At 34.8% G+C, this 26,713-nt stretch overlaps 2 protein-coding genes across 3 annotated transcripts in view; both read left to right on the plus strand.

Annotated features, from left to right (window-relative positions):
* Positions 1 to 3,854: 3,854 nt before the first annotated feature.
* On the plus strand, positions 3,855 to 12,152 carry pdcd7 (programmed cell death 7). 2 transcript variants are annotated; one of them, XR_007184079.1, is made up of 6 exons: positions 3,855 to 4,894; positions 7,187 to 7,325; positions 7,515 to 7,745; positions 10,200 to 10,287; positions 10,384 to 10,593; positions 12,018 to 12,152. XR_007184079.1 is itself a non-coding variant. In XM_048183705.1 (5 exons), the coding sequence occupies exons 1-5, from the start codon at positions 3,968 to 3,970 to the stop codon at positions 10,502 to 10,504; spliced, it is 1,506 nt and encodes a 501-aa protein (XP_048039662.1). In that variant the 5' UTR covers positions 3,855 to 3,967; the 3' UTR covers positions 10,505 to 10,865. The 2 variants fall into 2 exon arrangements, 1 of the variants encoding a protein (XP_048039662.1); XM_048183705.1 differs by lacking the exon at positions 12,018 to 12,152 and having other exon boundaries at positions 10,384 to 10,865.
* The window catches only part of ubap1lb (ubiquitin associated protein 1-like b), a 29,380-nt gene continuing 14,690 nt past the window's right edge, over positions 12,024 to 26,713 (plus strand). The window contains exons 1-3 of the mRNA XM_048183706.1: positions 12,024 to 12,156; positions 16,060 to 16,201; positions 22,863 to 23,435. Of these exons, the coding sequence (XP_048039663.1) occupies positions 16,070 to 16,201; positions 22,863 to 23,435 (705 nt within the window). The 5' untranslated portion in view covers positions 12,024 to 12,156; positions 16,060 to 16,069. The remainder of the gene's footprint in view (positions 12,157 to 16,059; positions 16,202 to 22,862; positions 23,436 to 26,713) is intronic.

The following is a 26,713-nucleotide window of genomic DNA, read 5'->3' on the forward strand; positions in this document are numbered from 1 at the left end:
TACGGAAGGCGTAAGACCTGTTTTAAACAGCGAGAGGCTTTACACTTTCTTCATAAGTCCTGAAGTCTCTTCTGCTCAACAAGGCTGCCTTTGTTTGGTCAAAAATACAGTAATATAGTGAAATGTTATTACAATTTAAAATGTTTTAATTTTAATACAGTTTAACATGTAGCCTAATTCATTCCTGTGATGCAATGCATCATTACTCCAGTCTTCAGTGTCACATGATCCTTCAGAAATCATTCTGATATGCTGATTCACTGCTCAAGAAATATCAATGTTGAAAACAGTTGTGCTGCTTAATTTTTAATCTGATTATACATTTTTCCTGTGTCCTAAATGTTACTTTTCATCCTGCTTTAAAGGATTAGTTCACTTCAGAATTAATTTCCTGATAATTTACTCGCCCCCATGTCATCCAAGATGTTCATGTCTTTCATTCTTCAGTCGAAAAGAAATTAAGGTTTTTGAGGAAAACATTCCAGGATTATTCTCCTTATAGTGGACTTTAATGGGCACTAAATGGTTGAAGGTCCAAATTACAGTTTCAGTGCAGCTTCAAAGGGCTTTAAATGATACCAGACGAGGAATAAGTGTCTTATCTAGCGAAACCATTGGTCATTTTCTAAAAAAAATTAAATGTACACTGCCCTCCAAAAGTTTGGAAACACCCCTGGCAAAGTGTGGTTTTGGATGATATCAGCATAATTCCTTATCATTTTTTGGTGCAAATACATTACAGTAACTTGACATTATCATTGAAGACCAGCAATAATATTTTTCATTGTGATTACATAATTACATTAGATTTTTGGGTCAGCACACCTTAATAGCTTCAACAATTGATTGCCAATTAAGTTTAGAATACAATGAACCAATCAGAACCCAGTTTAGGTCAGAAAGCTGCTAATGCTGGATATTTTGATGCATCGAAAATTTTTGTTTTTTCTATGTATAAACTGTTTATGTAATAAAATATGTTTTCGTAGTTTGTGTTGTCCCTTATCAGTGCAAAATCATCACAAATTAAAAAAGATTTATGCCAATATTGTCCTCTTCTAGGGCGTTTCCAAACGTTTGGAGGGCAGTGTATATGATTACGCCCACTGAGTGGCAAAAGACTGAGTGGCAGCATTGGTTTTTTAGCGAGAATGCAGCGAAAAACACACAAAACACATCCAAAACGGGAAAGAGCTTTGTGATTGACTGTACAAATAGCTTTGACACAAAATATGAGGTATATATTTAAAGACTGCTGAAAGCTACAGAAAAAAGAAGCAAATGGATCACTGCAATTCACAGAAACAACTGGACTCCAGCAGAGAAACATGTTTTGCAGTTATCATTTTGTGTCAAAATGTTGGATTTTGGGGTAAAATCATACCGTATATATTGTATTGTTATATATTGTGTTCAACTCATCAATTAAATATTTACCATCTTCTGCATAATTGGGTGTTTTAAAATAAACACTGCGAAAAAACTATACAAGTTTTAGGGCTGGACGATATGACAAAATATAACATTGATATAAGTGATCACTCCGATTTAAACCTGCCTATATTGTAGTTATATAAAATATTCACAGGCAGATTTGCTTTATGTATTTCCCTGGCGTCAAAATCAGGCACATATAAATGTCAGGAAACACGACTCCTGGCTGCATGTCAATATCATGGATTAGGTTTCTTTGACATGCTATAAAGCACACTTTCGAGTCCAACCTTTAGTGTAATCGTTTGATTTACTCGCGTTTTCACAGTTTCCCCTATTAAATCCAGTCATGCAGCAGATTCTTTTGCCACTCAGTCCAGCTGAGGGAGCGCGTTCCTGCGGGAAAATGACGTCAATGCATACCCTCTATAGCAGTGGTCACCAACCTTTTTAAGCCCAAGATCCCTGACCTCGACCTTTATGAAAGACAAGATCTACTTGATAGAAAAAGACAGCCCAGATTGTATTTAGTATTTTTTTCGTGGCCAATTTAGATTCTGATTTATTTATTTTTACAAGCAAATTGGCCGATTCTCATACTGGTTGCAGATATTTATTATTATTATTATAAACAAAAAATACATAGCCATTTCAAATTAGAGGGAACCACTGCTTTTTAATCACAATCCAAACAAAGATGCTATCACATTGCATGAGCAGTTTTTTTTTTTATTTGAATTAATTGAGATTTAATTTCAAGATTTAAAGCAAAAACACAACAGTCTGACTTTATCTTTGTGAAATTATATGCTACACAAAAAGCTTGAAACAAAAACAGCAGACAGGCTGAATCAGACGCAAATTCACTCACAGCAGGTGGCGCTTATGGAGCAGCAGTGATACAGTGTTTCCTTGGTTACCGCTGTGTAAACAAAGCTGAACTGCGCCAAAGTGTTATTCTATAGTCTTTGACTGCGCTAATAATTAGCTACTTTATTCGGAGGTAAGAGGAAAATAAAATGCCATTACCATCGATTTTTTTTTTCTGAAGACAGTAATTCCTTTTAGAGATTTCATTCACATTCATGTAACCCTTCACCCCTAATTCAATATTTATATTTTCTTCCTATATTTCGAGCATCGTGAACAGTGAGCTGCTCTGTCTGCTAAGCCTCTTGTTTACGGCCGTTTACAGACTCGGACATGATGTGGGCTATTTACCTTTATCACTGTCCCAGTAGCTCCAGAAAAAAAAACTGAAAAATAAATACAAAAATACAGTACAAAGACAGAAATGTAGAGAAATGTAATGTATTTTTACACTCATATTTCTGTTGTTTTCGCGAGCTACTGGAACAGTGATAAAGATCGACCGGTCGATCGCGATCGACGGGTTGGCGACCACTGCTCTATAGGGAAGGCGTAGGACATACAGCATAAACTTTTTGAAGAATACGGAAAGTGTGGTTTTAGCGGAAGCACGTACACGGCGATCATTTGTTTATATACATTTACATTTTTTTTCAAAAATGACCGATCGTTTCGCTAGATAAGACTCTTATTCCTCGTCTGGTATCGTTTAAAGCTCTTTGAAGCTGTACTGAAACTAATTTTGACTAAGGGATAGGCATTTTTCCAAAATATTGTATTCGAATATTTGGGCTCGTAAAAAAACGAATATTCGAATATTCGTTTATTTAAATTAATTTAAATGAGAAAGACGTTATTTTTTTATATATTCATCAAGATTTTTTAACCATTTCTGAACAAGTTTACGATTAGGCAATATACACAACCAGCTTAAATCTTTCCTCATTCAACGGGTGTTTAGATTTCATGTGCTTTCTCATTATGGTGGTGATATTATGATAACTCGGTTTCATTCATTCATTTGATCAAAAGTAATTCCATTGTGTAAGATCATTTTCATTCAAGTAATTCCAAACTTTGCAAGGCAGGCGACAACATTATGTGACGATCAAATGAAATAAACTTGTTAAACACGCTCCACAGCGCCACCCGGTGCATTTAGTTATAACTGCGAGTTTTAGTGCTTAGGATTTTCATGGATTCATTGCATTTATGGCCAGCAAAGCAACATAGTAAAATTCGAATAGTATTTTTATTTTTCGAATATTAATTACAGATAGAATATTCGAATATTCGACTATTTGTGCACACCCCTAATTTTGACCTTCAACCGTTTGGAGTCCATTGACGTCCACTATAAGGAGAATAATCCTGGAATGTTTTCATCAAAAACCTTAATTTATTTTCGACTGAAGAAAGAAAGACATGAACATCTTGGATGACATGGGGGTGAGTAAATTATCAGGAAAATTTTATTTGAAAGTGAACTAATCCTTTAAAGCAGGATGGAAAGTAACATTTAGAACTTTGAAGGGGGTTTTATTTTGAAGGCGTCCCGGCAGGAAGTTCTTTCATCATAACTTCCGGCTATATACTGTTCTCTGGACGCTCATCAAAACAGCGCGCTTCAACACCGAATTGCAGTTGGTTTTAGCCTGAAATAATGGATAACTCTCAGCAGTTCGGTTATATGGGCGCTCCGCCGCCTCCCTTCAATGCTCCTCCGTCTACAGACGGCGCGGTTTATTCAGGAGGAGGTGCAGGACCGCCGATGCCTCCAGCGGGACACTCATGGAGCATGTATCAACACCCCCCACCGCCGGCACAACACCCCTGGCCCCAGTTTCCTCCCTTCGACCCGAGCAGACCACCTCCAGGGTCCTTTGACCCTCCTCAGCACAGCGAGAACCCGCCTCCATCCTGGTCCCAGAACCAGTGGAATCAACCTGAACATCATTTCAGGGGACAATTCACTCCAAATCAACACCAATTTCCAAATTCAGCACCAGTATCCTATCAGTCCAACACCAGACCTGATAATTCAGCTCAGATGTACCAGAATTACTCATTTACCAACCAGTCCTGGCTGGATGACAACCAAAACAACAGTCAGATCACATCAGTAAGAGCTTCAGATGAGAGGCTGAGAGACGAGCAGTGGATTCAAAGTGTCCTGCTGTCAAGAATCAGTAAATCCACTGAACCAAAGCAAACCGAATCCACCCCATCCATCTCTCAGTTCAAAGAGAAGCTCTATGGGACTGTTAAAATGCTGTCTGAGTTGAATGTCGTGTGTCAGATGCTGAAGGATAATGTAGAGGATGAAGGTGTTTGGACTGATGCGCTCTCAAAAGCGGCAGAACTGAAGAAGAGCATACAGGAGAGACTGGCCGAGCTGAAGGAGCCCGACTGTGTCCGCAGCATCAAGAGGAGATTACTGCAGATTAACAAGAAGAGAGCAAGGATGAGGAGAAGAAAGATGGAACTAAAGGAGGAAAAGCTGGAAGAGGAGGCTAGACGTGCTGAACGAGAGGCGCTGGTTGATAAATGGCAGATGAAACGCCTTCAAGAAGTGGAGGAGAAGAACAGAGTGAGGAAAACTGGCAGATTATATCAGTGTGGTTATCCGTTATGCATATATTGTGTCCCAAGAATTATAATAATTATTAATATTAGTCAGTATTATACTATATTATTAGCTTTATTATTAATTATGCTGTATATTTAAATGTATTATTATATATTAAAATTATACTATATTATGATTTATTGAAAAAATATATATTAAGGCAAGACACCCCAGGTGAATGGGGTAAAAAAATTAACTAATAGATATCACCATACCTCCCCAGCTACATTAAAAATTGCAAACATTTTTTGTATTACAAGTTTTCTAAAATGTTGTTTATATGCAAATGAGGCATTATCTAATTACATATGCGCTAATTTGCATACATTTCTAAAACAAAAATCTGAATATTGGATGAAGTCAGGTTCAAAATTCTTGTTTAATTTTTTGGACATAATAAATTCAAAGGTTTTTACAGAGGGAATCTATTTTTATCAGTCCATAAATCAGAAAATACTATCAACAGCCAGAAAAAAAATTATTTTCACCATTTTTTTTTTAGGAATAAAATGTTGTATAAAATCAGGCAAATTATATATCAACAAATCCCTCTGTAAAAACCTTCAGAATATAGATGGGAATAAAACTGTAAATTTTGGTGTGTAAGTTCTGCTGAAGTGGAGATTTCTGACTCAGAGCAGAAGAAAAAACTCATTTTGAGAAAATGGCCTTTACTGTAATTGAAATCTATAGACGCAAATAGATAAAGTGCTATAAAATATACACTTAAAAGTGTATTTTGGATGTTTTCTTTCCACCAGTCTGAAAAAACACTTTATGAAAAGCCAAAAAGCGCAAAAACCCAAATTTGACAGGTGCCTGAAAAAACAGTGTTTTTGCCTGTAGTGTCCCCCCTTAATATTAATTATTTGATAAAATGATGCTATATTATATAAATAACATAATTAAATAGTTTTCTTTTATCAAAATGTCTCAGTTAAGACAACATAAAATATATTGTGCATTTTAAATAATTAAATTACCTACTTTGGTATGAACAGATTTTGCCATTTTGTGTCATGTTCCTTCACATAAAAAAATGGCAATTTATTAAGAATATTATGGATATTTCTTTATTTTTACCTTTCTGCAATCAGGTCTCTGATGAATAAAGTTTTTAAAAGTAAAAAAAAAAACATAATGGAGATATAATACATTTTTAAGTTTTATTAAGTGTTAACAATGAGTTTTTGTGGTTTTTATAATCAATTAACACTGCTTTCGTCGTTTTTTACAAGATGGACAAAATTTGTCAACAAAAAAGTCATTCAGTTTAACCAAAATTTTGGTTATACCGAATGACGATATTTTTAAACAATGCTAACAGGCTGATATCAAAAGGACAATCAAACATTTTATATTTAGTACAAGTTTTTGAAATATTACAACATTTTCCATGTTTTATAGCGGTTGTACCGAATGACCTGATGTTTCGGGACATGCGTATGATCAAGTGAAAACATGAATTTATCAGATAGTTAAGAGAGAGTTAGTCACTTTGCTTCACATCAGTGTGGTTCTTTGCAGGTGTCTGAATGATGTCACATCCTGTCACATGATATTGACCACATGACTTGATCCAAAATGGTCTCTTTATATCGGTTACTCCGAATGACATCAATGAAATTCATTCTTTCTCATAACAAAGCAACGACTTCTACACATAATTTTAATGCCATTTTGCACTATGTTGATATATAATGTTATAAAATCATGCCAGAATAAAAAATATATACATTTATTACATTTTAAGATGTTTTAATCACAAATGAAATGGCTGTATTGGCCTTTGGATAGTTAAACCGAATGACCTTTTGACTCTTCAAAATCTTTAAAATACCTTTATATGTAGCAAAATATAATTAAAACCTTTTAGATTCAATAAAAGAGATCTAGTTGTACTACCTTACATACTTTGGATGTCATATCTTTGTGTTTTTATGATTATTAAGGACAAAAAAATGACCCGTCACATCATTGACACAATCATTATCTATATAGGAATATTGATTTATAATCAGTTTATATTTTTTTTCCTGTGCCCTTAATATTACTTTCCATCTTGCTTGTCTTTATTAATATCACATTAACTAACAAAAGTTTCTGTAAAAGAACCATTTGACTTCTCTAATATTTTGACTAATTTTAGTTACAGATATTTATATAGTATGATGTGGATTTCCTCTGCTATGAACATTTGTGAGTATGAGTTTATACATCCAGTAATGCCTGATCTGTTTTGTTGTTGAACAGGAGAAAGAGTTGAAACTGGCCGCAGACGCCGTCCTCTCAGAGGTCCGAAAGAAACAAGCAGACGCCAAGAGAATGCTGGACATCCTCAAATCACTGGAAAAACTCAGAAAACTCCGAAAAGAGGCTGCAGCCAGGAAAGGTGAAAGATTTAGTTTGCATGATTTAAATGATGTAAAATGTATCCCTGAGAAATTGAGCTTGACACTCTTGACACTTTTTTTTTTTCTTTTTAGAGAAATCAGTCGAGAATTTGTAGTTGTTTCTGCATGTTAAACTAACTACTGCATCTTTAGTGCTTAATTTCCTTTCATTTTTCTCATTTTAACAGGCATGTTTCCGGGAAAAGAGAGTGATGACATATTTGAGGGTCACTTGGAGCGGTTGCGGAGTCTGATCCGTAAACGCACGGCCGTGTACGCGACAGAGGAGAAAGCTCTGAGAGTTATGCTGGAGGGAGAGCAGGAGGAGGAACGCAAACGAGACCGCGAGAAACGACTGAAGAAAGAAAAAGAGAAGCTCTTGCAGAAGAAGCGAGAGGTGGACGCAATGCTGTTTGGAGGTAATTCTGGGTTTGATTACAGATAGATAGATGGATAGTTTTTTCATTTAAAAAAAATGAAAGTGTCTACATTCAAATTATATAATTAATAGACATGTGCCAATATTCGTAATGCGATATATCACGATAATGAATATGCACGATATTGTTATCGTGGGCACTTCAAAATACCGTAAATAATAATTTATTAAAATTTTTATAATGCATTAAGAATACTTTCCCCATCAACCGTATAAAATGCACAACATGCATCAAAGGGACATGCGCACTCATGTAAACAAGCCCAACTTGCATAAGAAGCATGCAAGCATTCACTCTCTGACAGCAGAGGGCGCTGATGGAACAGCAGAAATGCAGCGGTTACCCCGGAAACCCCGCAAACAAAGCAGCTGCGCTAGTGAAGTTTTTAAAATGCTTCAAACAGCCATTCATTTTTTTTTTTTTTGTAATCTCAATGTTGTTCATCTCAGCACCAAATACTTAATACTTAAAGACTTAATAGGCTATTTATTTTCAAACTTAAACATTTTTATATTTTAATCTGGACTATAACATGCCCTAATGATTAGAAATGTTCTGATTATTTGTTATTGTTCAGTAAAACTTTGAGACATATGGCTTCATTAGTTAACATGTTAATTCATTATTACCAAGCTGACAATGAAAAATACTTATAAAGCATTAATTATTCTTAGTTAATGTTTATTTCTTAGTTACTGTTTAATAACATTACTAAAATCAAAAGAACTTATTTAATGGACCTGAGATAAAACTAACAATGACCAGTTGTATTTCTTAACTAACATTAACAAAAAATAATACTTCCTATAACAAATGTAGCTGTTGCTCAATCTTAGTTATTGCATTAAATAATGAGACTTTATAGTAAAGTGTTACCTGTTGTTCTTTATAGCCGAATTCTTTTGCACTTTAATCTGTTTGAAAATGTTACTTTATATATTTTTTGTGTATTGTATTTAAACATTCAGAGTTCTTTTTATTACAAAAAGAGTTCTTAAACCTGTTATACTATGACAACACTTTTTTTTTTTTGCAACTTATTTCAATATCGTGATAATACTGTACACCGTGATAAAAGCTTCAGCAATTAATCGTAACATGAAAATTTGATACCGTCACATGCCTAATAATTAATGTCCACTCCAAACTATGGTGTGTTTTTGTGTATATATATATATATATATATATATATATATATATATATATATATATATATATATATATAAAATGTATATATAATATATTCTACAGACGTCATGGTTTGGTGCATATAGTCAGATGGCAAATACAGTCAGTCACAGGCGATCCACACTCCAATCCAGAAGGGGGCGCGCATGGTAATGCAATGCTGTTTGTTAATCGCCACAACAGGAAAAAGAGCAGAAGAAGAAAAACAGAAGATCGATAAATAGATATATTTACATATAATCTCTCAACCAGTGTTTAAATCGCAGAAAGATTGATATAATAATATCTCACATAGCATTACATTTACCTCAGGCAAGTCATTTAGTGTCCACAGCATGTTAGTTCACTAGAGAAACTAAATATATGCACTATATTAGCTCATATATTCATTATATGTACTTAACCTGTTAGTAATGTCTTATTTAATATGTTTAAACAAATTTGTCATTAAAACAAGTTATGACAGTAACTGTGTAAATGATCATATTTCAAAAATGATTGAGTAGAAAAATAATAAAAAAATTATTTTATAATTAGATTTAGAAGTTAATGCATCCTTGCTGAATAAAATTAACTTTTAAATGCCAGTGTATCAGTTTCCACAAAAATATTAAGCAGCAAAAAGTTTTTCAACATAAATAATATTTGTAAATGTTTCTTGAACAGTAATGATGCTGAAAATTCAGCTTTGATCACAGGAATAAATTACATTTGTAAAATATACTGAAATAGAAAATAGTTATTTCAAATTGTAATAATATTTCACAATATTACAGCTTTTATATTTTTTGCTAAAATAGATTCAGCCATGGTGGGCAGAAGAGAAAACATTAAAAAATCGTAATGATTCCAAACGTTTGGCTGCTAGTGTATATATATCTGCTATAGGACAAGCCTGTCCATGTCCAAAGCATTTTCCTGATCATTAATCCATGAGGGTTGTTTTTCCTGAGGACACCACAAGTTGGCAGTATAACCATTTTTCAGTCCCTGTACTATTTCAAGGCGAGCTTCACTGTATTTACAGTAATATATATATATAGTGCAGCACATCTTGAAATAGTACTACTGTAGATCTTTTTCTTCAGTGGTATTTATATGGTACTTGTTCTCCTATTTTTAGAGTTAGTAAATGCTGTTTCATAAACACCTCAGCGCAATAAGGAAGACCTAGGTTCATATGCAATAAAATGTGCAACTGTTCAGTTACATGTATGTAAACTCTGCTCTCTTCTTTTTCTTCAGCTGAATTACCACCTGATCACCCTCTTCAACCGTTCCATGATTACTACACACAGGCCGAGCGCTCCCTTCCTGCGCTTATTCAGATAAGGTCTGTTTTCAAACCACAAGTAACCTCTAAAAATAACTCTGTGAGTAAATGTGACAAAGCTCAAAGAATGTGTTCATGTCGCATTTCCCCTGACAGGAGAGAGTGGGATCAGTTCCTGGTTTCTGTCGAACACCCTGACGGTACTTCGGTTCCTCAAGGCTGGGTTCTGCCCGACCCACCGGCCGACGACATCTGGGCCACGGCCCTGGAGAAATGACACTTTTGACTCCACAGACTGTTCATTCGTCAAAACAAAATACATTTGGTTGGGAAAATGTGTGGCCAGATTAAATGATACTCATTTTGGTAAATTTGACGGAAACATTTCATTATAAAATCAAAGAAATTATACTTTGCACAAAGAAAATGAAGCTTTTTTTGAGGACCATTTAGATTTTTTACATTTTTTTTATTCATGACTGTTACATGCATTTTCCCCAGATTCTCATTACAGTAATGTGTTTGGATATTTTTCTATAATTTATTTTTCTAATTTTTTCTTCTTCTTTTTTTGTAGTTCTCCTTATTTTCAGTAGTAATTTTCATTAGGTTCTCATTGCCACAACACTGTATTTTTACTGGAAAATTATAAAATGACTGAAATATATATATATATATATATATATACTTATGGACATATATATTTTTAATTATTTATTAGGGCTGTCAAATCGATTAATCGCGATTAATCACACACAGACACACATACATGTGGGTGTGTGTAAATTAAATATATATATATATATATATATACAATATAAAAAAACACACACATATATCATGTAAACAAACGTTTGTTAGATGCGATTAATCTCCATTAATTGATTTGACAACCCTATATATATATATATATATATATATATATATATATATATATATATAAAATCGCATACAAAATAAAAGAGTTTGCCTAATAAATGTGGGTGTACTGTGTGTAAATATTATGTATATGTAAATACAAACACATTCATGTATATATTTGAGAAATATTTACAAGTATATGTATTTCAATTATATATAAATATAAATATTTTGTATTTTGTATATTTCTCTTAAATATATACATTAATTTGTGTGTATTTATATATTCATATTAATTACACACAGTACTCACACATATTAGGCAAACTCAAACTTTTATTTTGTATGAGATTAATCGCGATTAATCGTTTAACAGCCCTAAAATATATATATATATATATATATATATATATATATATATATATATATATATATATGTGTGTGTGTGTGTGTGTGTGTGTGTGTGTGTGTGTGTGTGTGTGTGTGTGTGTGTGTGTGTGTGTGTGTGTGTGTATTAGGGTTGTAAAATCAATTAATGGCGATTAATCACATCCAACAAAAGTTTGTTTACATAATGTGTGTGTGTGTATGTGTGTGTATATATATATATATATATATATATATATATATATATAAAAATATACACATACACATAATTTTTTTTTCCTACGGTAAAGAGAATAGGACGGTGTGATCAGTCTGCATCAGTTGTCCTTCAAAACACGTCACATGTTGACTTGGGTGAAAAAGTACTGATTACATCACAGTGATTTCCTGTGATCTGCTTAAGACAGGCGTGCTGATTGTGGTGTTTACAGATGAAAACACGTCTAGATATGTTCAGATACATTATCTGTGTGTAATATATTTTACATGACAAAACAAATAAAGTGTTCCCATGATGGTTTTTCTAAATGTGGATGCTTCAGGTTGACTTCCTGTAGGTGTGAGCGGCTCAGTCATCAGCCAATGTCAGTGTGTGTGTCATTGGATTAGTGGAGCAGAGGCAGTGGACACACGTCTGTACAGAGTGACCATATCACTGTCCACATCACACCGCCGAGACAGGTGAGGAAACTCTGCGTTAAAGTTAAGTGAAATGGCTAATATATTTTAAAAGTTAATGTGGGGGTTTGTTTAAAAAGTACTTTTTTAAATAAATGAATTTGTATGTTTTAATGATGTTAAATGCATTATTTTGATGAATGTCATTGTTTATCAGTTTCATTGAAGGCTGATCGACTTTAGTGTACACTTAAAAGATTTGCTGTGGGATTTTGAATCAATTTTCATCAGACGTTGCTTGCATGTTTCACAAATAATTACAAAGAAACTGCAAGTAAAACATTGAATTAAACATGAAATTTTGAAAGACAGAAATCATATTTTCATGTAAAACGTACTTCAATTTATAAAATGTAATTATTTAATGTATTTATAAATGTTTATAGTATTTAAATGTAACAACAATATAAAACAAACATTTTTATACCATTATAATATAACATATCCTCATTTTAGCATAATAAAGATTTACAACAATTTTTTCTACAGTATTTCAGTGTAAGTGTGTATTTTAAAAATCCAGAATTTTAAACAAAAAATTGCAAATTTCTAATATTTTTTTAAAAATATATTTTACATTAATCTATTTAATTTTCTGTTTTGTATATCTTTGTAGTTTATAAGTCACCTTTATTTCTTTAGCGCTTTATACAATACAAATGGTTTCAAAGCAGCTTCACAGTGATAACAGGAAAATGATTCAATGAACGATTCATTTTCTGTCATTTTTCAGCTGAAGTCAGTTCAGTGTTGATTCAGTTCTGTTGTAAAGATCATCAATTATTAAATCAGTTCATCTATAAAACAGTAACGTCGTCATCTAGCTCGTTTTCAGTTCTCATCCAATAGTGTCAATGCAGTCAAATCAATAATATTGTTGAATATTAAGTGTCCCCCAACTAAGCGAGCCAGAGGTGACACATACATAATTAATATGAAGATTTCAAATGCAAAAGCCACTAAGTGAAATTTTCTTCTAAAATAAGCACTTTTATCAAGCTTGTTTGTTCATGTTCAGTTATTTCACATTAATGGCAATGAAAAGGACCTATTAATTGCCATTAAAGTGGAATCACTGAACCTAAACTTGATAAAGCTTGATAAAAATGCTCATTTTAGAAGAAAATTTCAGACGGCACTTAGTGGCTTTTGCATCATCTGTACTCAAGTGTTTATTTCAGTGCGCTCTTGACTGTATTAGTATAGCACATGATACTAGACCAGATCTTTGATCTTTAATGTTCAAAAGACCTCACATTACTCGCTCACGCTCAGTATCTTCTGTCTGTGGTTTAGGCAGAATACCACAACTTATTGAACTTTTCATTCTTCTTTCCTACACAAGAAGGAAAACAACTTAAGAGCTTATCAAGCATCTGGCTGTTAAGACTCGGCTCAGTTTGAAAACCTAAAACCATCTGGTGCAGAAGGTGCGGAGCAGCATATTAGGATCAGATCTGAGCAGCTGTCATAGTGAAGAGCTTCAGCAGGACTCTTCAGACTGCTATAGGAAACGAGGACTTTTTTTAATGACGTTGAGCCAGCTTTTCTGAAGATAATCACTATCAGACAAACCACAACTAGTCTTGAGAAAAATGCACTGTTCCCTCTAAGGTTTCTGACAGGTAAACATATGATGGAGCATGTGTCGTGGCACATGGCGGTGACGTTGAGATGGTCAGGTGGTCAAGTCTTAGTAATCTTTAATCCCTAATCCTCTAGTCTCCTTACTATTAAGTAACAGGTAAACAAATATAGAGAAGTTTCAGTCAAACGTAGAAGCAGGAACGGGGGCAAACATGCATTGTTACGCTGCCGAAAGTTTGCAATAATTACGATTTATTTGATCAAAAATACAGTAATAATAATATTACAATTGTAATAAATAAATATTATTATATATATATTACTATATATATATATATATAACTGTTTTCTATGTGAAAATATTGTAAAATGTAATGTATTCCTGTGATCAAAGCTGAATTTTCAGCATCATTACTCCAGTCTTCAGTGTCACATGATCCTTCAGAAATCATATACTGATTTGGTGCTCAGTTATTATTGGTCCTCAACCTAGTAACTATTAATAGTTGTTATTATTATTAATGTTGAAAACATTTTTTATATATTTGTGGAAACCGTGTAACATTTCTTTCAGGATTCTTTGATGAATAAAAAAATTAAATGGAAATACTTTGTGAAATTATAAATTCCTTTACTGTCACTTTTGATCAATTTAATGCATCCTTGCTGCATAAAAGTATTAATTTCTATATAAAAATATATATATATCATACCCCCAACTAGGGCTGGGTAATATGGGCAAGAATATTATCACAATATATATATATTTTATCCATATTGATATATATCACAATGTTCATTTACCATTAATGGGGAAGGAAATGTTTTCCACGCTTGTTAGACCTTGAGAACGAATGTAAACATGTAAACTTGTTTGTTCACAATTAAACTCCACAGAGTTGCTACATTTTAATTTAGGGCTTCATGAAATCCATTTTATATACAACAATTTATTCAAGCTTTTAAAATGTAATCAAATGAAAAATAATTAATTTACAACAAACCATTACGTTTTTTTGTCAATTAAGATGCTGCAACAGAACTGTATCCTACACTCTAAAAAATGCTGGGTTAAAAACAACCCAAGTTGGGTTGAAAATGGACAAACCCAGCGATTGGGTTGTTTTAACCCAGCGGTTGGGTTAAATGTTTGCCCAACCTGCTGGGTAGTTTTATTTAAACCAACTATTGTTTAAAAATTGCTATATGGCTACCTTAAAATGAACCCAAATTAGTTGGGAAATTAAAAACCAGATGCAATTAGAGGCAACAATAATAGACAAAAGGTGAATGTTTATTAATAAGCTTTAATATTTTATTAATATAAATTTATTAATAAGCATTTTAATAAATGTTTATTGTTTAATAATTATTCATTGAACATTAATAAATGTTCATTTCCAACAAACTTTGGGTTAATTTTAATTAAGCAATACAGTGATTTTTAAACAATAGTTGAGTTAAATAAAAATACCCAGCAGGTTGGGCAAACATTTAACCCAACCGCTGGGTTAAAACAACCCAATTGCTGGGTTTGTCCATTTTCAACCCAACTTGGGTTGTTTTTAACCCAGCATGTATACATTTAAAACATGGCTGAAAAAATATCGTGGTTGTATGATATTCCTTAGAAATATTTTTATTATTTTGAGAAGTAGTTTAGTATACAGTAGTGATATATTTCTGTCATAATTTCTTGAAGTTAAACCGGACTTTTATTTTGACAGTTTGTCATGAAGGTTGTTCAGTTTCAGTGTGTATTTGACAGTAGTTTTTCTCAAATGAAACACTTGTGAAGTGACTCTCAGAGCAGCTCTGCAGGTCAAGTTGATGCTTTTACGTCCTCATATATTGAGACGACAGATGCAGAAAACACTGTGAGCTTCACGTGTGTGTGAATATCAGATGAAACCGCATATGAAGCAGCACAACTGTTTCAACATTGATAATAATAAGAAATGCTCATCTTTCTTGAGCAGCAAATCATCATATCAGAATGATTTCTGAAGGATCATGTGACACTGAAGACTGGAGTAATGATGCTGAAAATTCAGCTTTGATCACAGGAATACATTGCATTTTACAATATATTAACATAGGCCTAGAAAACCTTTTTTTTTTTTTGTAGGCTAATAATATTTCACAATAATACAGTTTTTTATTGAATTCCTGATCAAATAAATGCAGTCATGGTGAACATAAGAGCCTTCTCTCAAAAACCCTCGGACATACCGTCAAGGTGTTCGACAGAAACAAGGAACTGATCCCACTCTCTCCTCTTTAGACATTTCTTTATTTGCATGCCGTTTGTGTTTTCAGATAGAGGGAAATGTCCAGTCTGGATGAGGTGCCCTTCAAGATCCCTCTCGGCGTCCTTGAGGATGCAAAGGAAGAGGTGGAGCTCCTCACGGCTCCAGAAATCACTCTGCCCGACTACCTGAAGATACTGCAGGAAACTGAGGTCTGATACTTCCCGTCTCTAAACTGCATGTTTCTGACCTGATCTTATCAGGTGGCTTCAAAACACACACTTTTAGCATCTTCAAACAATTGCATTTATTCTTTTCCCAAGCCATTTTTGGGATTACATTTAGCTAGTTGGTCCCAAGGTGATTTGAAGACCTCCTCACATTAACTATTAATGTTCCACTAATGTTCGACAGCCTGAAAGCATCCAAATACATTTTTCTTTTACTTTTGGAAGACTATATCAACTGCAGTTTTCTCCTTGTATAAACGAATACAAATTCGCTGACGTACAGTATGATTATATATCCATAAAATAAATTTGGATAGCAGCTCAGATCATTTGCTCTTAGGAGAATTGGGTGTGAAATGTTCTGTGACCCTGGAGCACAAAACCAGTCATAAGTCGCACGGGTATATTTGTAGCAATAGCCAACAATACATTGTATGGGTCAAAATTATCGATTTTTCTTTTATGCCAGAAATCATTAGGATATTAAGTAAAGATCATGTTCCATGAAGATACATTTCCTACCATAAATATGTCAAAAATGTATTTTTGTGAATGGATATGCATTGCTTAGCGCTTCATTTGGACAACTTTAAAGGCGATTTTCTCAATATTTTGATTTTTTTGCAACCTCAGATTCCAGATTTTCTAATATTGTTATCCTAACAACCCATACATCAATGGAAAGCTTATTTATTCAGCTTTCAGATGATGTATAAATCTAAATTTTAAAGAATTGACCCTTATGACTGGTTTTGTGGTCTAGGGTCACATATTATAAAATCTTTGAATTTTGATTGTGGACTTTGGTTTTGTGATTTTGTGAATCTCAAGAGAAAACTTGGATAAATACTTTTCTCCGGAGAAAAACTGTCCTTTCATTTCATCCCATTGCCATCTTGTAGAAATGATTGAGATATTCAGATTAGGGCTGTCGCGATAACTGCAATATCGTAATACCGCGCTATTGACGAGCCAACCGCAGAGGACTGCAAAAACCACAACAACCGTGATATTTAAATGTTTTCCGTTTTTTTGAAAGATTATGTCCTTCTCGTTTTACACTTCATGCATGTGTACTAAAAATTAAATAATAATGATAGCATAATGTGTGTACCATGGTAATTTGTACAGAGGCTCCATAGATTTGCACTAAACAAGCCTAAACAGACAGTTTCACCTCTCTATTAATGTGCTTGGACACAGAGCTCTGTGAACAGCCAGCCTCTTTTGCAATGACCTTTTGTGTCTTGCCCTCCTTGTGCAAGGTGTCAGTGGTCGTCTTTTGGACAACTGTCAAGTCAGCAGTCTTCCCCATGATTGTGTAGCCTACAGAACTAGACTGAGAGACCATTTAAAGGCCTTTGCAGGTGTTTTGAGTTAATTAGCTGATTAGAGTGTGGCACCAGGTGTCTTCAATATTGAACCTTTTCACAATATTCTAATTTTCTGAGATACTGAATTTGGGATTTTCTTTAGTTGTCAGTTATAATCATCAAAATTAAAAGAAATAAACATTTGAAATATACCAGTCTGTGTGTAATGAATGAATATAATATACAAGTTTCAGTTTTTGAATGGAATTAGTGAAATAAATCAACTTTTTGATGATAATCTAATTATATGACCAGCACCTGTATTCGTGAAAAAAGGTTGTCGTCTCCAAGGATAGAAATCTCTCCCTAAGAACCAAAGACTTAAAATACTTCAGTCTGTGTGCATTGAATTTCTTTAATACACGATTTCCACAATTTGAGTTGAATTACTGAAATAAATGAACTTTTCCACGACATTCTAATTTATTGAGATGCACCTGTATTTATATAATATATATAGTGCCTATATATATATATATATATATATATATATATATATATACACACACACACACACACACACACACACACACACACACACACACACACACACACACAGCAATAAAACCGCATATCACACTATTGAGCCACTTAAGAAAATTCCTTAACCGCGACAGCCCTAATTGAGATTGAGATTGGTTTAGTTTGACATTTTGTTTCATATATGCAGTGACAATTTTAAATGCGTCTTTAGCATCTGTCCATATACACTACTGTTCAAAAGTTTGGGGTTGGTAGGCCATGATTTTTAAAAAAAAATGTTTTAAATGTTTGTGCTCACCAAAGCTGCATTTATTTGATCAAAAATACAGTAAAAACTGTAATATTGTGAAATATTATTACAATTTAAAATAACTATTTTATTTATATTTGATTATATTTTATAATGTAATTTATTCCTGTGATCAAAGCTGAAATTTCAGCATCATTACTCCAGTCTTCAGTGTCACATGATCCTTCAGAAATCATTCTATTATGATGATTTGCAGCTCAAGAAACATTTCTTAGTATTATTTTCACAGTTTAATATGTTTGTGGAAACCAAAATAGAAATTTCAAAAGAACAATTAATCGAAATAATAATCCTTTGTAACAGTCTTTACTGTCACCTTTGATCAATATTATGCATCCTTGCTGAATAAAAGTATTAATTTCTTTAAAAAAACAATCAAATTGACCCCAAAATGTTTAAGGTAGTGTACTTTTTGAAGCCTGTATGGCATTAAAGATGTTCAGAACAGATGGAGATGAGGAACTCTCTGTACTAATACTAAATTACTGTATGTGTTTCTGATATCTCAAAGACAGTTCCCAACAGAGCATCTGCGACTTCCATAAACTGCATTAGCCTCAATGTAATTTGCCAACAGCATCCAGTGATTGCAGCAGCCGTCGGCTTTGATGTGATTATCACTGAGTGCAGGCTGACACTAACAAGGTCATGGGAAAATACAAAGACACTTGGTGTAACCCATTCACATCTGTGATTGCTCTCTAATTACACTGACATATAATTCATCCTGGAGGTGTGGACCATATCAAAATAAAATACAGTATAATTCTGTCTCTGATTACAAAAACTAAAACAATAAGGGTGAGAAAAGTTCTTGGCTGTCTGCAATCTATGTAATATAGTTGTACTGTAGATCCGTTGGGATAAAATGCTGAAAATTCCTAAGGGTTTGTGTGTTACTGGTCAAGGTATTTGCAAAAAAAAACCATATTGCTGTCAAATGTTATCACAATCTAATCAGAAATAAGCTAATGTGAACCTTTTATGGCTATGTGCTGAACTTGAGTTTGTGTAAATTCTTAGTCATTTGTGCCGCCTACCGTCCAAGAACAACATTGTGTACCTGCCTTGGAGCTCTGCATGCTTTATTTTGCGTTAAGGACTTGAATGGGATGCAAATTGTTGTGTAATATTTGGCTGGTGTGTATACTTCTCTATTGCACATCTGTTTTATGCTGCTGTATTATCCATAATGCTGATAATGACAGATGTTGCTAATATTCCCATAGCAATACATTTAGATCATACTGTAGTAAATCATGGGGCTAGTCTGTCCTGTTTTTATGCGGGATTATTTCTTATGTTGAACCAAAACGTGTGTGCATTTATTTTTTTTATGTTGATGTTAGTGGTTTTTGACTTTATACTGACACCTAGTGGTCTGGATGCAGAATCACGCAAAAGCATGTTTGACATGTTTTGTGATGATGACAAATTAGGTCCTCATCGAAATCAGTTCTCTGTTAGGACACAAGTGATCCCATTGGCTCAAATTACTCTCTTTAGCATCTGATTACAATTACTACAAAATCATGTTATGATAAATGTTATTTGAACTACACTATGATGACCATTAAAGGTGCAATATGTAAGATTTGTGCAGTAAAATATCTAAAAACCACTAGGCCAGTGTTTTATATTTTGTTCACTTGAGTACTTACAATATCCCAAATGTTTCCAACTATTTGTAAATCGTGAGAAAATTGCAATTTTAACCAAGGCTGTGGGACGTGTGAGGAGTCGCCTGTCAATACCTGCATTTCCCTCAGTTTCCGGTTTTATTTTGTAGAAACTATGGAAACACCAAAGACGCTTTAATATATTACATGTTTTAATAGACAAGGGAACAACTGTTTTGATATATTTATAGACAGAAAGCTAATTATTGTTATATAGTGCAACACGTTTAGAGTGTTTAAATCAATTTTCTTGATTTTTTGCGAGTACCATGCTTTACCATGCCTCAGAGAAAAACACTATTTTGTCAAGAAGCTAACATAGCATAATCAGATGCAGCTTTATTTTTAGTAACAGTAATACAGCATTTTCTCCATCATACAATACGTTTTAAAATTAATTGCATGCCATTTATCAACACAAGACATCCTGCATTTAATATGATATTCTGAAATCGATCTATCTTACTGCAGTGTGTAACAGTGTCTCACAGCAGCCGTCGAGCGAACGCACAGAGTAACGTTATAACATCATTTTCAACACTCTTAAATGTATCTAATATGATAAACAGAGCTGTGTTACCTCATACTCATGACCGGAAAAGCAGAAGCGGCGCCGGCGACTGTGTCATAATAAAAGTCCCGCTGCTCGTGAGGCGTGTGTTGAGCAATCGCTCCAGCTCCTCGTTCAGCTCCACAACACTCGCTTCTGCTCTGCTTCATACTACAGTAACGTTAATAATCGCATCCATGAACATGATTTCTTCCTGACTCCAATCCCGATTATTCCCACCGGCTGTGAGGTGAAGACCACATGTCCCAAGATTCCACACTCAAACTTGGCGTCATCAAGCTACGCCTTTGTTTTGAATTGGCCTCTAGCGGACAGAAATCTTACATATTGCACCTTTAATGTCTGTATCAGTTAACTTATATACTAGCATAGCATACAGAGACCCAACTGACCAACTAGCAGTTAACCAAGGGGTAATCAGTCTTACTTTTCAGGTTTAAATTAAATCAATCTACGTTTTGACAGGGTTTCTGCGGGTCTTAAAAAGACTTAAAGGTGCTATAGAGGATGTTTTGTTTTATACATTTTTGCAATATTACTTGAAACTGTCTTTACTAACTGATAAAAGACTATTTATTAGGTGCACTGAAAGGAATAATATCAATATACATCATCTGTGCACGAGGTAGGGCCTTAAAAACTCTCTGGCTTGTCAATCACTGCTATTACGTTCCTTGTGAGAGACGTGCGTGGATTGGCCCTCTTGGCCAATCATGGCAGTGATTGACAAGCCAGATGATCACACAAATGATTGGCTGATGTTTTTAAGGCCCTACCTCGTGCACAGATGATGTATATTGATATTATTCCTTTCAGTGCACCTAATAAATAGTCTTTTATCAGTTAGTAAAGACAGTTTCAAGTAATATTGCAAAAATGTATAAAACAAAACATCCTCTGTAGCACCTTTAAATTTATTTAATTATCATTGGATTAAAAGATAAATTAAATTAGTTTTATGCCTTCATTTGATTACCATAAAAATCAAAATACACAACACAAAATTTCTGATAGAAACAAAATATTTCATAGGGCCCTATTATTGTAAACAAGTTAATAAATTAAGTTGTTTTTATTAATTAATTTTGATTATTTAAATTTAATTAAACCATTTTAAATGGAATACAGAAAAATGAAAACAATAAACTATAATACAAAACAAAACAAAAAAAATAAATAAAACGGATTTCATAGGGCCCTAAATTAAATTAAATTTTTGTTTTCCAGTACAAATATGTAAGCATCCTTTAATCAAGATACATTTACTTAAGATGCAAAATGAAGAAATTAAATCTTGTTATTTGAGAAACTGAACAAAATTTAGTGAGTTTATGCTTAAAACAAGAACAAATATCTGTCAATCGATATGAAAATTTCTTTTTCATTTGAATTAAGTTGATTTTTCTAAACCCATTGGCAGATATTTGTTCTTGTTTTAATCATAAAACTCAACTTTGGGTGCAAAGCTATTCAAACTATAAGCTATTTATATATATATATATATATATATATATATATATATATATATATATATATATATATATATATATATATATATAAAATTAATTAACAGTACAGTAATGGAGATGTTGGAAATTATATTTTCAAACTTTGATGTGTTGCTAATATTATTCATTGTGTGCTTCCTAGACATTTACATTTAGAGAACATATGCTCCCTTCAATTTATTCCTGAAATGTTCTTTAATTGGTCTTAAAAATGTCTTTAAAAGGTCTTAAATTTGCCTTACCTTAAATGTACCCACAGAAACTCTGTTAAAATGAAATAAAAAAAACTTGAGGAAAAAAAAATTGACTAAAAATTAGATGACTAACTTGTAAGACTAGTCTAAATAGTTCATGTAACCGGCCAATAGAGTAAGGAAAGGCCCATGCGGAGCAACTAAAAGAATGTTTTTCTTTCAAAAGTGTGTTTATGATGTCTAGAATGATACTGTCATAAACATTTAAAAAAAAAAAAAAACATTTCTGGTCTGTAGATTCCAAAAAAAAGAGATATCTGTAATAGGGTCGCAAGGTAAATATACATGGTGGGTTTTTTTTTACGTCAGAACAGGGTTGACATGTTCCCAGTTGGCTCCATTTTGATCTAGATTTGGCATGTAATCATTGCTTTAGATGTCATTGGATGATGTTTGACATTAATGTTAGTGTGTGAAACTCAAATCTAAAGATGTCTCTTTGTTTTTGTTGTTTTGATCTTTCAGTATGTGTTCAGCCTGGAGAACTGGGTTCTCACGGGTCTCCAGGGCGGTTATCCAACCCTCAATCCCCGCTCTTCCTGTGAGCTGACAGCGACCTGTCCTCCGTACTGGATGATGTTCAGCAGTCCTCAGGAGAGCAGGTTAGCCAGCCGCTGGAGCAGTGACTTCTGGGAACCCAACCCACGTCCCCGCAGCCGCAGCTTAAATGCGGCCCACTACCGCGCAATGAACGGCCGGGTCAAATTCACCATTTCTGACTCTGAAGATGAAGACTTTGCAGAAGAAGATGGGGCCGCTCTTGGTGAGGGCGAAGCACAGCCCAAACGATCGGCTTTGACAAGACAAGGACCAGGGCTGAAAGACTTGCACAGTTGTGGATCATCAAACTTCCTCAACCTGCCTTGCAGCCTCTCCGCACAGTGTCAGGGGAACGTCCGACAGTCTTCCCTCTGCAGGCTGAACTCATCCCGAAAGAACTTCCAGAGGAGTCAGAGTCCTGCTGGCTGTTCTGATACATCTCCCACAATCTCCACTAACTGCCTGCCATCTGAATGCATCAGCAGACCTGTCCCAAAGGTACAACATCTACAACTTAAATAGGGGCCTATTATGCCCTTTTGTTTTTGGGGTCTACTAGAACAGGTTTTCATGCTTATTTTTCACATATTTTGCATTGTTGCAGCACCTCTCTTCCCAGTCTGTCAGTAACACTCTTTACTGCATTGGTGGCAGTTGTTCTACGATCTGCTTAGGCTTTACGATGCGTTTGGGAAACGCAGCTCTGTTTATTTCCGGTCTCTATTAAGCCCCTCTTTCCGCATGTTCTGATTGGTCGGATGGATCAGTGTGTTGTGATGGGCTTCGAGTGTGTTTAGGAAATTTCACACCCATAAACCCTTTAGTTCTGGGGTGTTTTTGGACGTGGCGACAACACACTTAATGCAACTCAACCTGGCATCGCCCCCCTTTATTTTGCGTATGTCTTATTAAAATGAGGAATATTTTGATGTGTACATTCCTGGAAGAAAACTTAAGACTACAATGGAGGCGTTTTAGGGAGTTCAGAAACAGTGACACTGATATAGAGAATAACTTTGTGCTTTGTAACTTTGCAGACCTTTTTCATGCTCAAACAGCAACATTACACTCTAAAGAAAATGTAAAAAAGCATAATAGGTCCTCTTTAAAGTGTTAGTTCACCCAAAAATGCGTTCATCTTTGGAACACAAATTAAGATATTTTTGATGAAATCTTTCACTTTCAAGCCCCAGAAAGTTATTAAAGACATCAGGCCCTATTTTAATGATCTAAGCACATGGTCACATGAAGCACTTTTGCTAGTTTAACGACAGAAAAAATGGTCTAAAAGGGTTGTACCCAGTCTCTTAACGAGTCATGGGTGTGTTTTGGGCGTAACGTGTAATAATCCAGTTGCAATTGCGGTGCGTCCCTGTGTGTGTAATAAGCAGAGTGTACGCGCGTTGTGCACCTGCCTATAGGTGCATATCACTAACGCACACTTTAAAAAACAAAAAAACAAATACTGCGACTTTAGACCAGGTTTCAGTTGGTCAATGGCGCAGTAATTTTCAGTTGCCTCAAAATAGCAACACGCCAACAATGCACCTGAACACACCTCGTTTTCAGACCAGCACACCCATAGGTGAACAGATGGGCACGAGGGCATTTGCTGTTCAAACACCGTGGCTCTGGACATGAAAATGATGCAACTAGCAAGAAACACTTGCGTCGCGCCTGCCGTCGCATTGCGCCAGGTGTATGATAGGGCCAATTCATTAAAGTAATCCATGTGACTCCAGTGGTTTAACCTCAGTTTTATGAAGCGACATGAGTGCTTTGTTTGCATAAATTGCCACTTTATTTACAAAATAATAATCTCCGATGCACATTCACGCAACAACGTCTGCTCTCGCATCAACACAACACGGATGTGCTGTGGTGATCTCAACCTGGTCTCATAGGAGAGACGTATCTGAGGGCACGTTTTCGCGACACAAAATTACGTACCGACGAGTACGTCTCGCTGCAGTTTCCAACAGAAACGAACGCTAGAGGCCGGTAAAATGTTGATAAGCACTTTTGCTCGTTTTCACACACGGTTTCGATGACGGCCGGGATCGGATTATGGATTCATAAAGACTCGTTTTCGCGTCTCCTCGCGCAATATCATGTCACGACTTCAAAACGCTTTTTACCGGAGTGCCCGATTTGTAAACGAACGTACTTTGGATTTTCCGGCTCTATGCGTTTCGCTTTTTTTGGCCGTAACCAAGCTTGCTCAGTAGCTCAGCCGATACGGAGTTGATCTTACGACGAGGAGTCGACCCCCCCGCGCCTGGGTACGAATCCCGTGAAAGGCGACTAACTCAAAGAGAGATCTAAACGAGCTGAAAAACGGATCGCGGACACTTCTTACGTCACGTTTGCTTTTGTTAACACTATCGGGTCGGTTTAGGCATAGTGTCGGTGGGAAGTTATTTTAAAACGCAATGGAGCGCAAATGTCAAATCAAGAACCGCGGCAATTTGTCTAAAAAGCAACGTCATAAAAACGTACCGCATTCACCCTATTATCTGCTCCGGCAAAAAAAAAAAAAAAAGGAACACGCTTTTAGCGCCACTCAGTGGACATTTCGCAGCGAAACTGCAGCGATATGTACTCATTGGTATGTATTTCGCGACTCGCGAAAACGTGCCCACGGGTACGTTTTCGTCATGAGACCAGGTTGGGTGATCACCTGGATGCCTGTTGGAGATGAATATTTTGTAAATAAAGTGGTAAATTATGTTTTTATTTGTGCAAACAAAGCACTTCAGACAACAGCTTAAGACTACGCTTCATAAAATTGAGGTTAAACCACTTGGAGTCACATGGATTACTTTAATGATGTCTTTAATAACTTTCTGTGGCTTGAAAGTGATAGTTGCGTTGGATCTCTATGGAGGGACAGAAAGTTCTCAGATTTCATCAAAAATATCTTAATTTGTGTTCTGAAGATGAACGAAAGTCTTATGAGTTTGGAATGACATGAGGGTGAGTAATAAATGACAGAAATTTCATTTTTAGGTGAACTAACCCTTTAAACCGCCCTTCACCTGGATATTTACTGCCACTTTAGACCTGCTGCCACTTGCTAACATCCTCAGATCTGGCAGTCCTCCTACAAGTCTGCACTTTGGTTATAAAATGGATCGATGGTGCATAGTTAATGCAAAGGGAAAGCTTGTGAGCACCCTTTTTGAAACCTAAATTTACATATGGGACACCATGTGATCTTGTAGACTTCACAGATGCACATTATCAAACGTCACAAGACCATAAATCAAGTATACAATTTGGGACCTTAGCCATAGTATTAAAGGCAGGAATACACTACATGACTTTTGCCCAGATTTCTATTCCAAAATAAACAGCTTGCAGTGACTTTAAAATTAACTCAACTGTCTTTCAGGGGGAAAGGGGCTTCTCTTAAAGTTGTGATTGCGGCTTTGTAAATTCAAGCGACAGTAGTTTGATCAATCAATGACAAAACCATATGGATTCATCATACTCTCACGGTATAGATTTTACTATAAGCCGATGCACAGTAGAGTACCAAGTGCAATGAAATAAAAACAGGAACATGGTTCATCTAGATGCCAAAAGGTGTGGTTCAAATTTACTGCAAATGTCAGGTCATTAGTGGCTCTGAAACAATAAACACTTTAAATAAACGACACTCCCCTTTACTGGACTTGTTTGGGTAAGTTTTGATGTACTCGAAATTACAGCTTGTACCCTTTAGGGCTATAAATACAGACCATCCAACACAGACAACTTGTTTCGTTAATCTA

Source organism: Megalobrama amblycephala, linkage group LG3 (assembly GCF_018812025.1).
Source record: "Megalobrama amblycephala isolate DHTTF-2021 linkage group LG3, ASM1881202v1, whole genome shotgun sequence".
Taxonomy (NCBI): Eukaryota; Metazoa; Chordata; class Actinopteri; order Cypriniformes; family Xenocyprididae; genus Megalobrama; species Megalobrama amblycephala.

Bases quoted from the DNA above. Each gene is read 5' to 3' on its own strand.
- pdcd7 (XM_048183705.1), top strand. From the start codon at position 3,968: ATGGATAACTCTCAGCAGTTCGGTTATATGGGCGCTCCGCCGCCTCCC. The intron at 4,895-7,186 runs GTGAGGAAAACT...GTTGTTGAACAG, and splicing joins AAGTGGAGGAGAAGAACAGA to GAGAAAGAGTTGAAACTGGC. The intron at 7,326-7,514 runs GTGAAAGATTTA...TCATTTTAACAG, and splicing joins AGAGGCTGCAGCCAGGAAAG to GCATGTTTCCGGGAAAAGAG.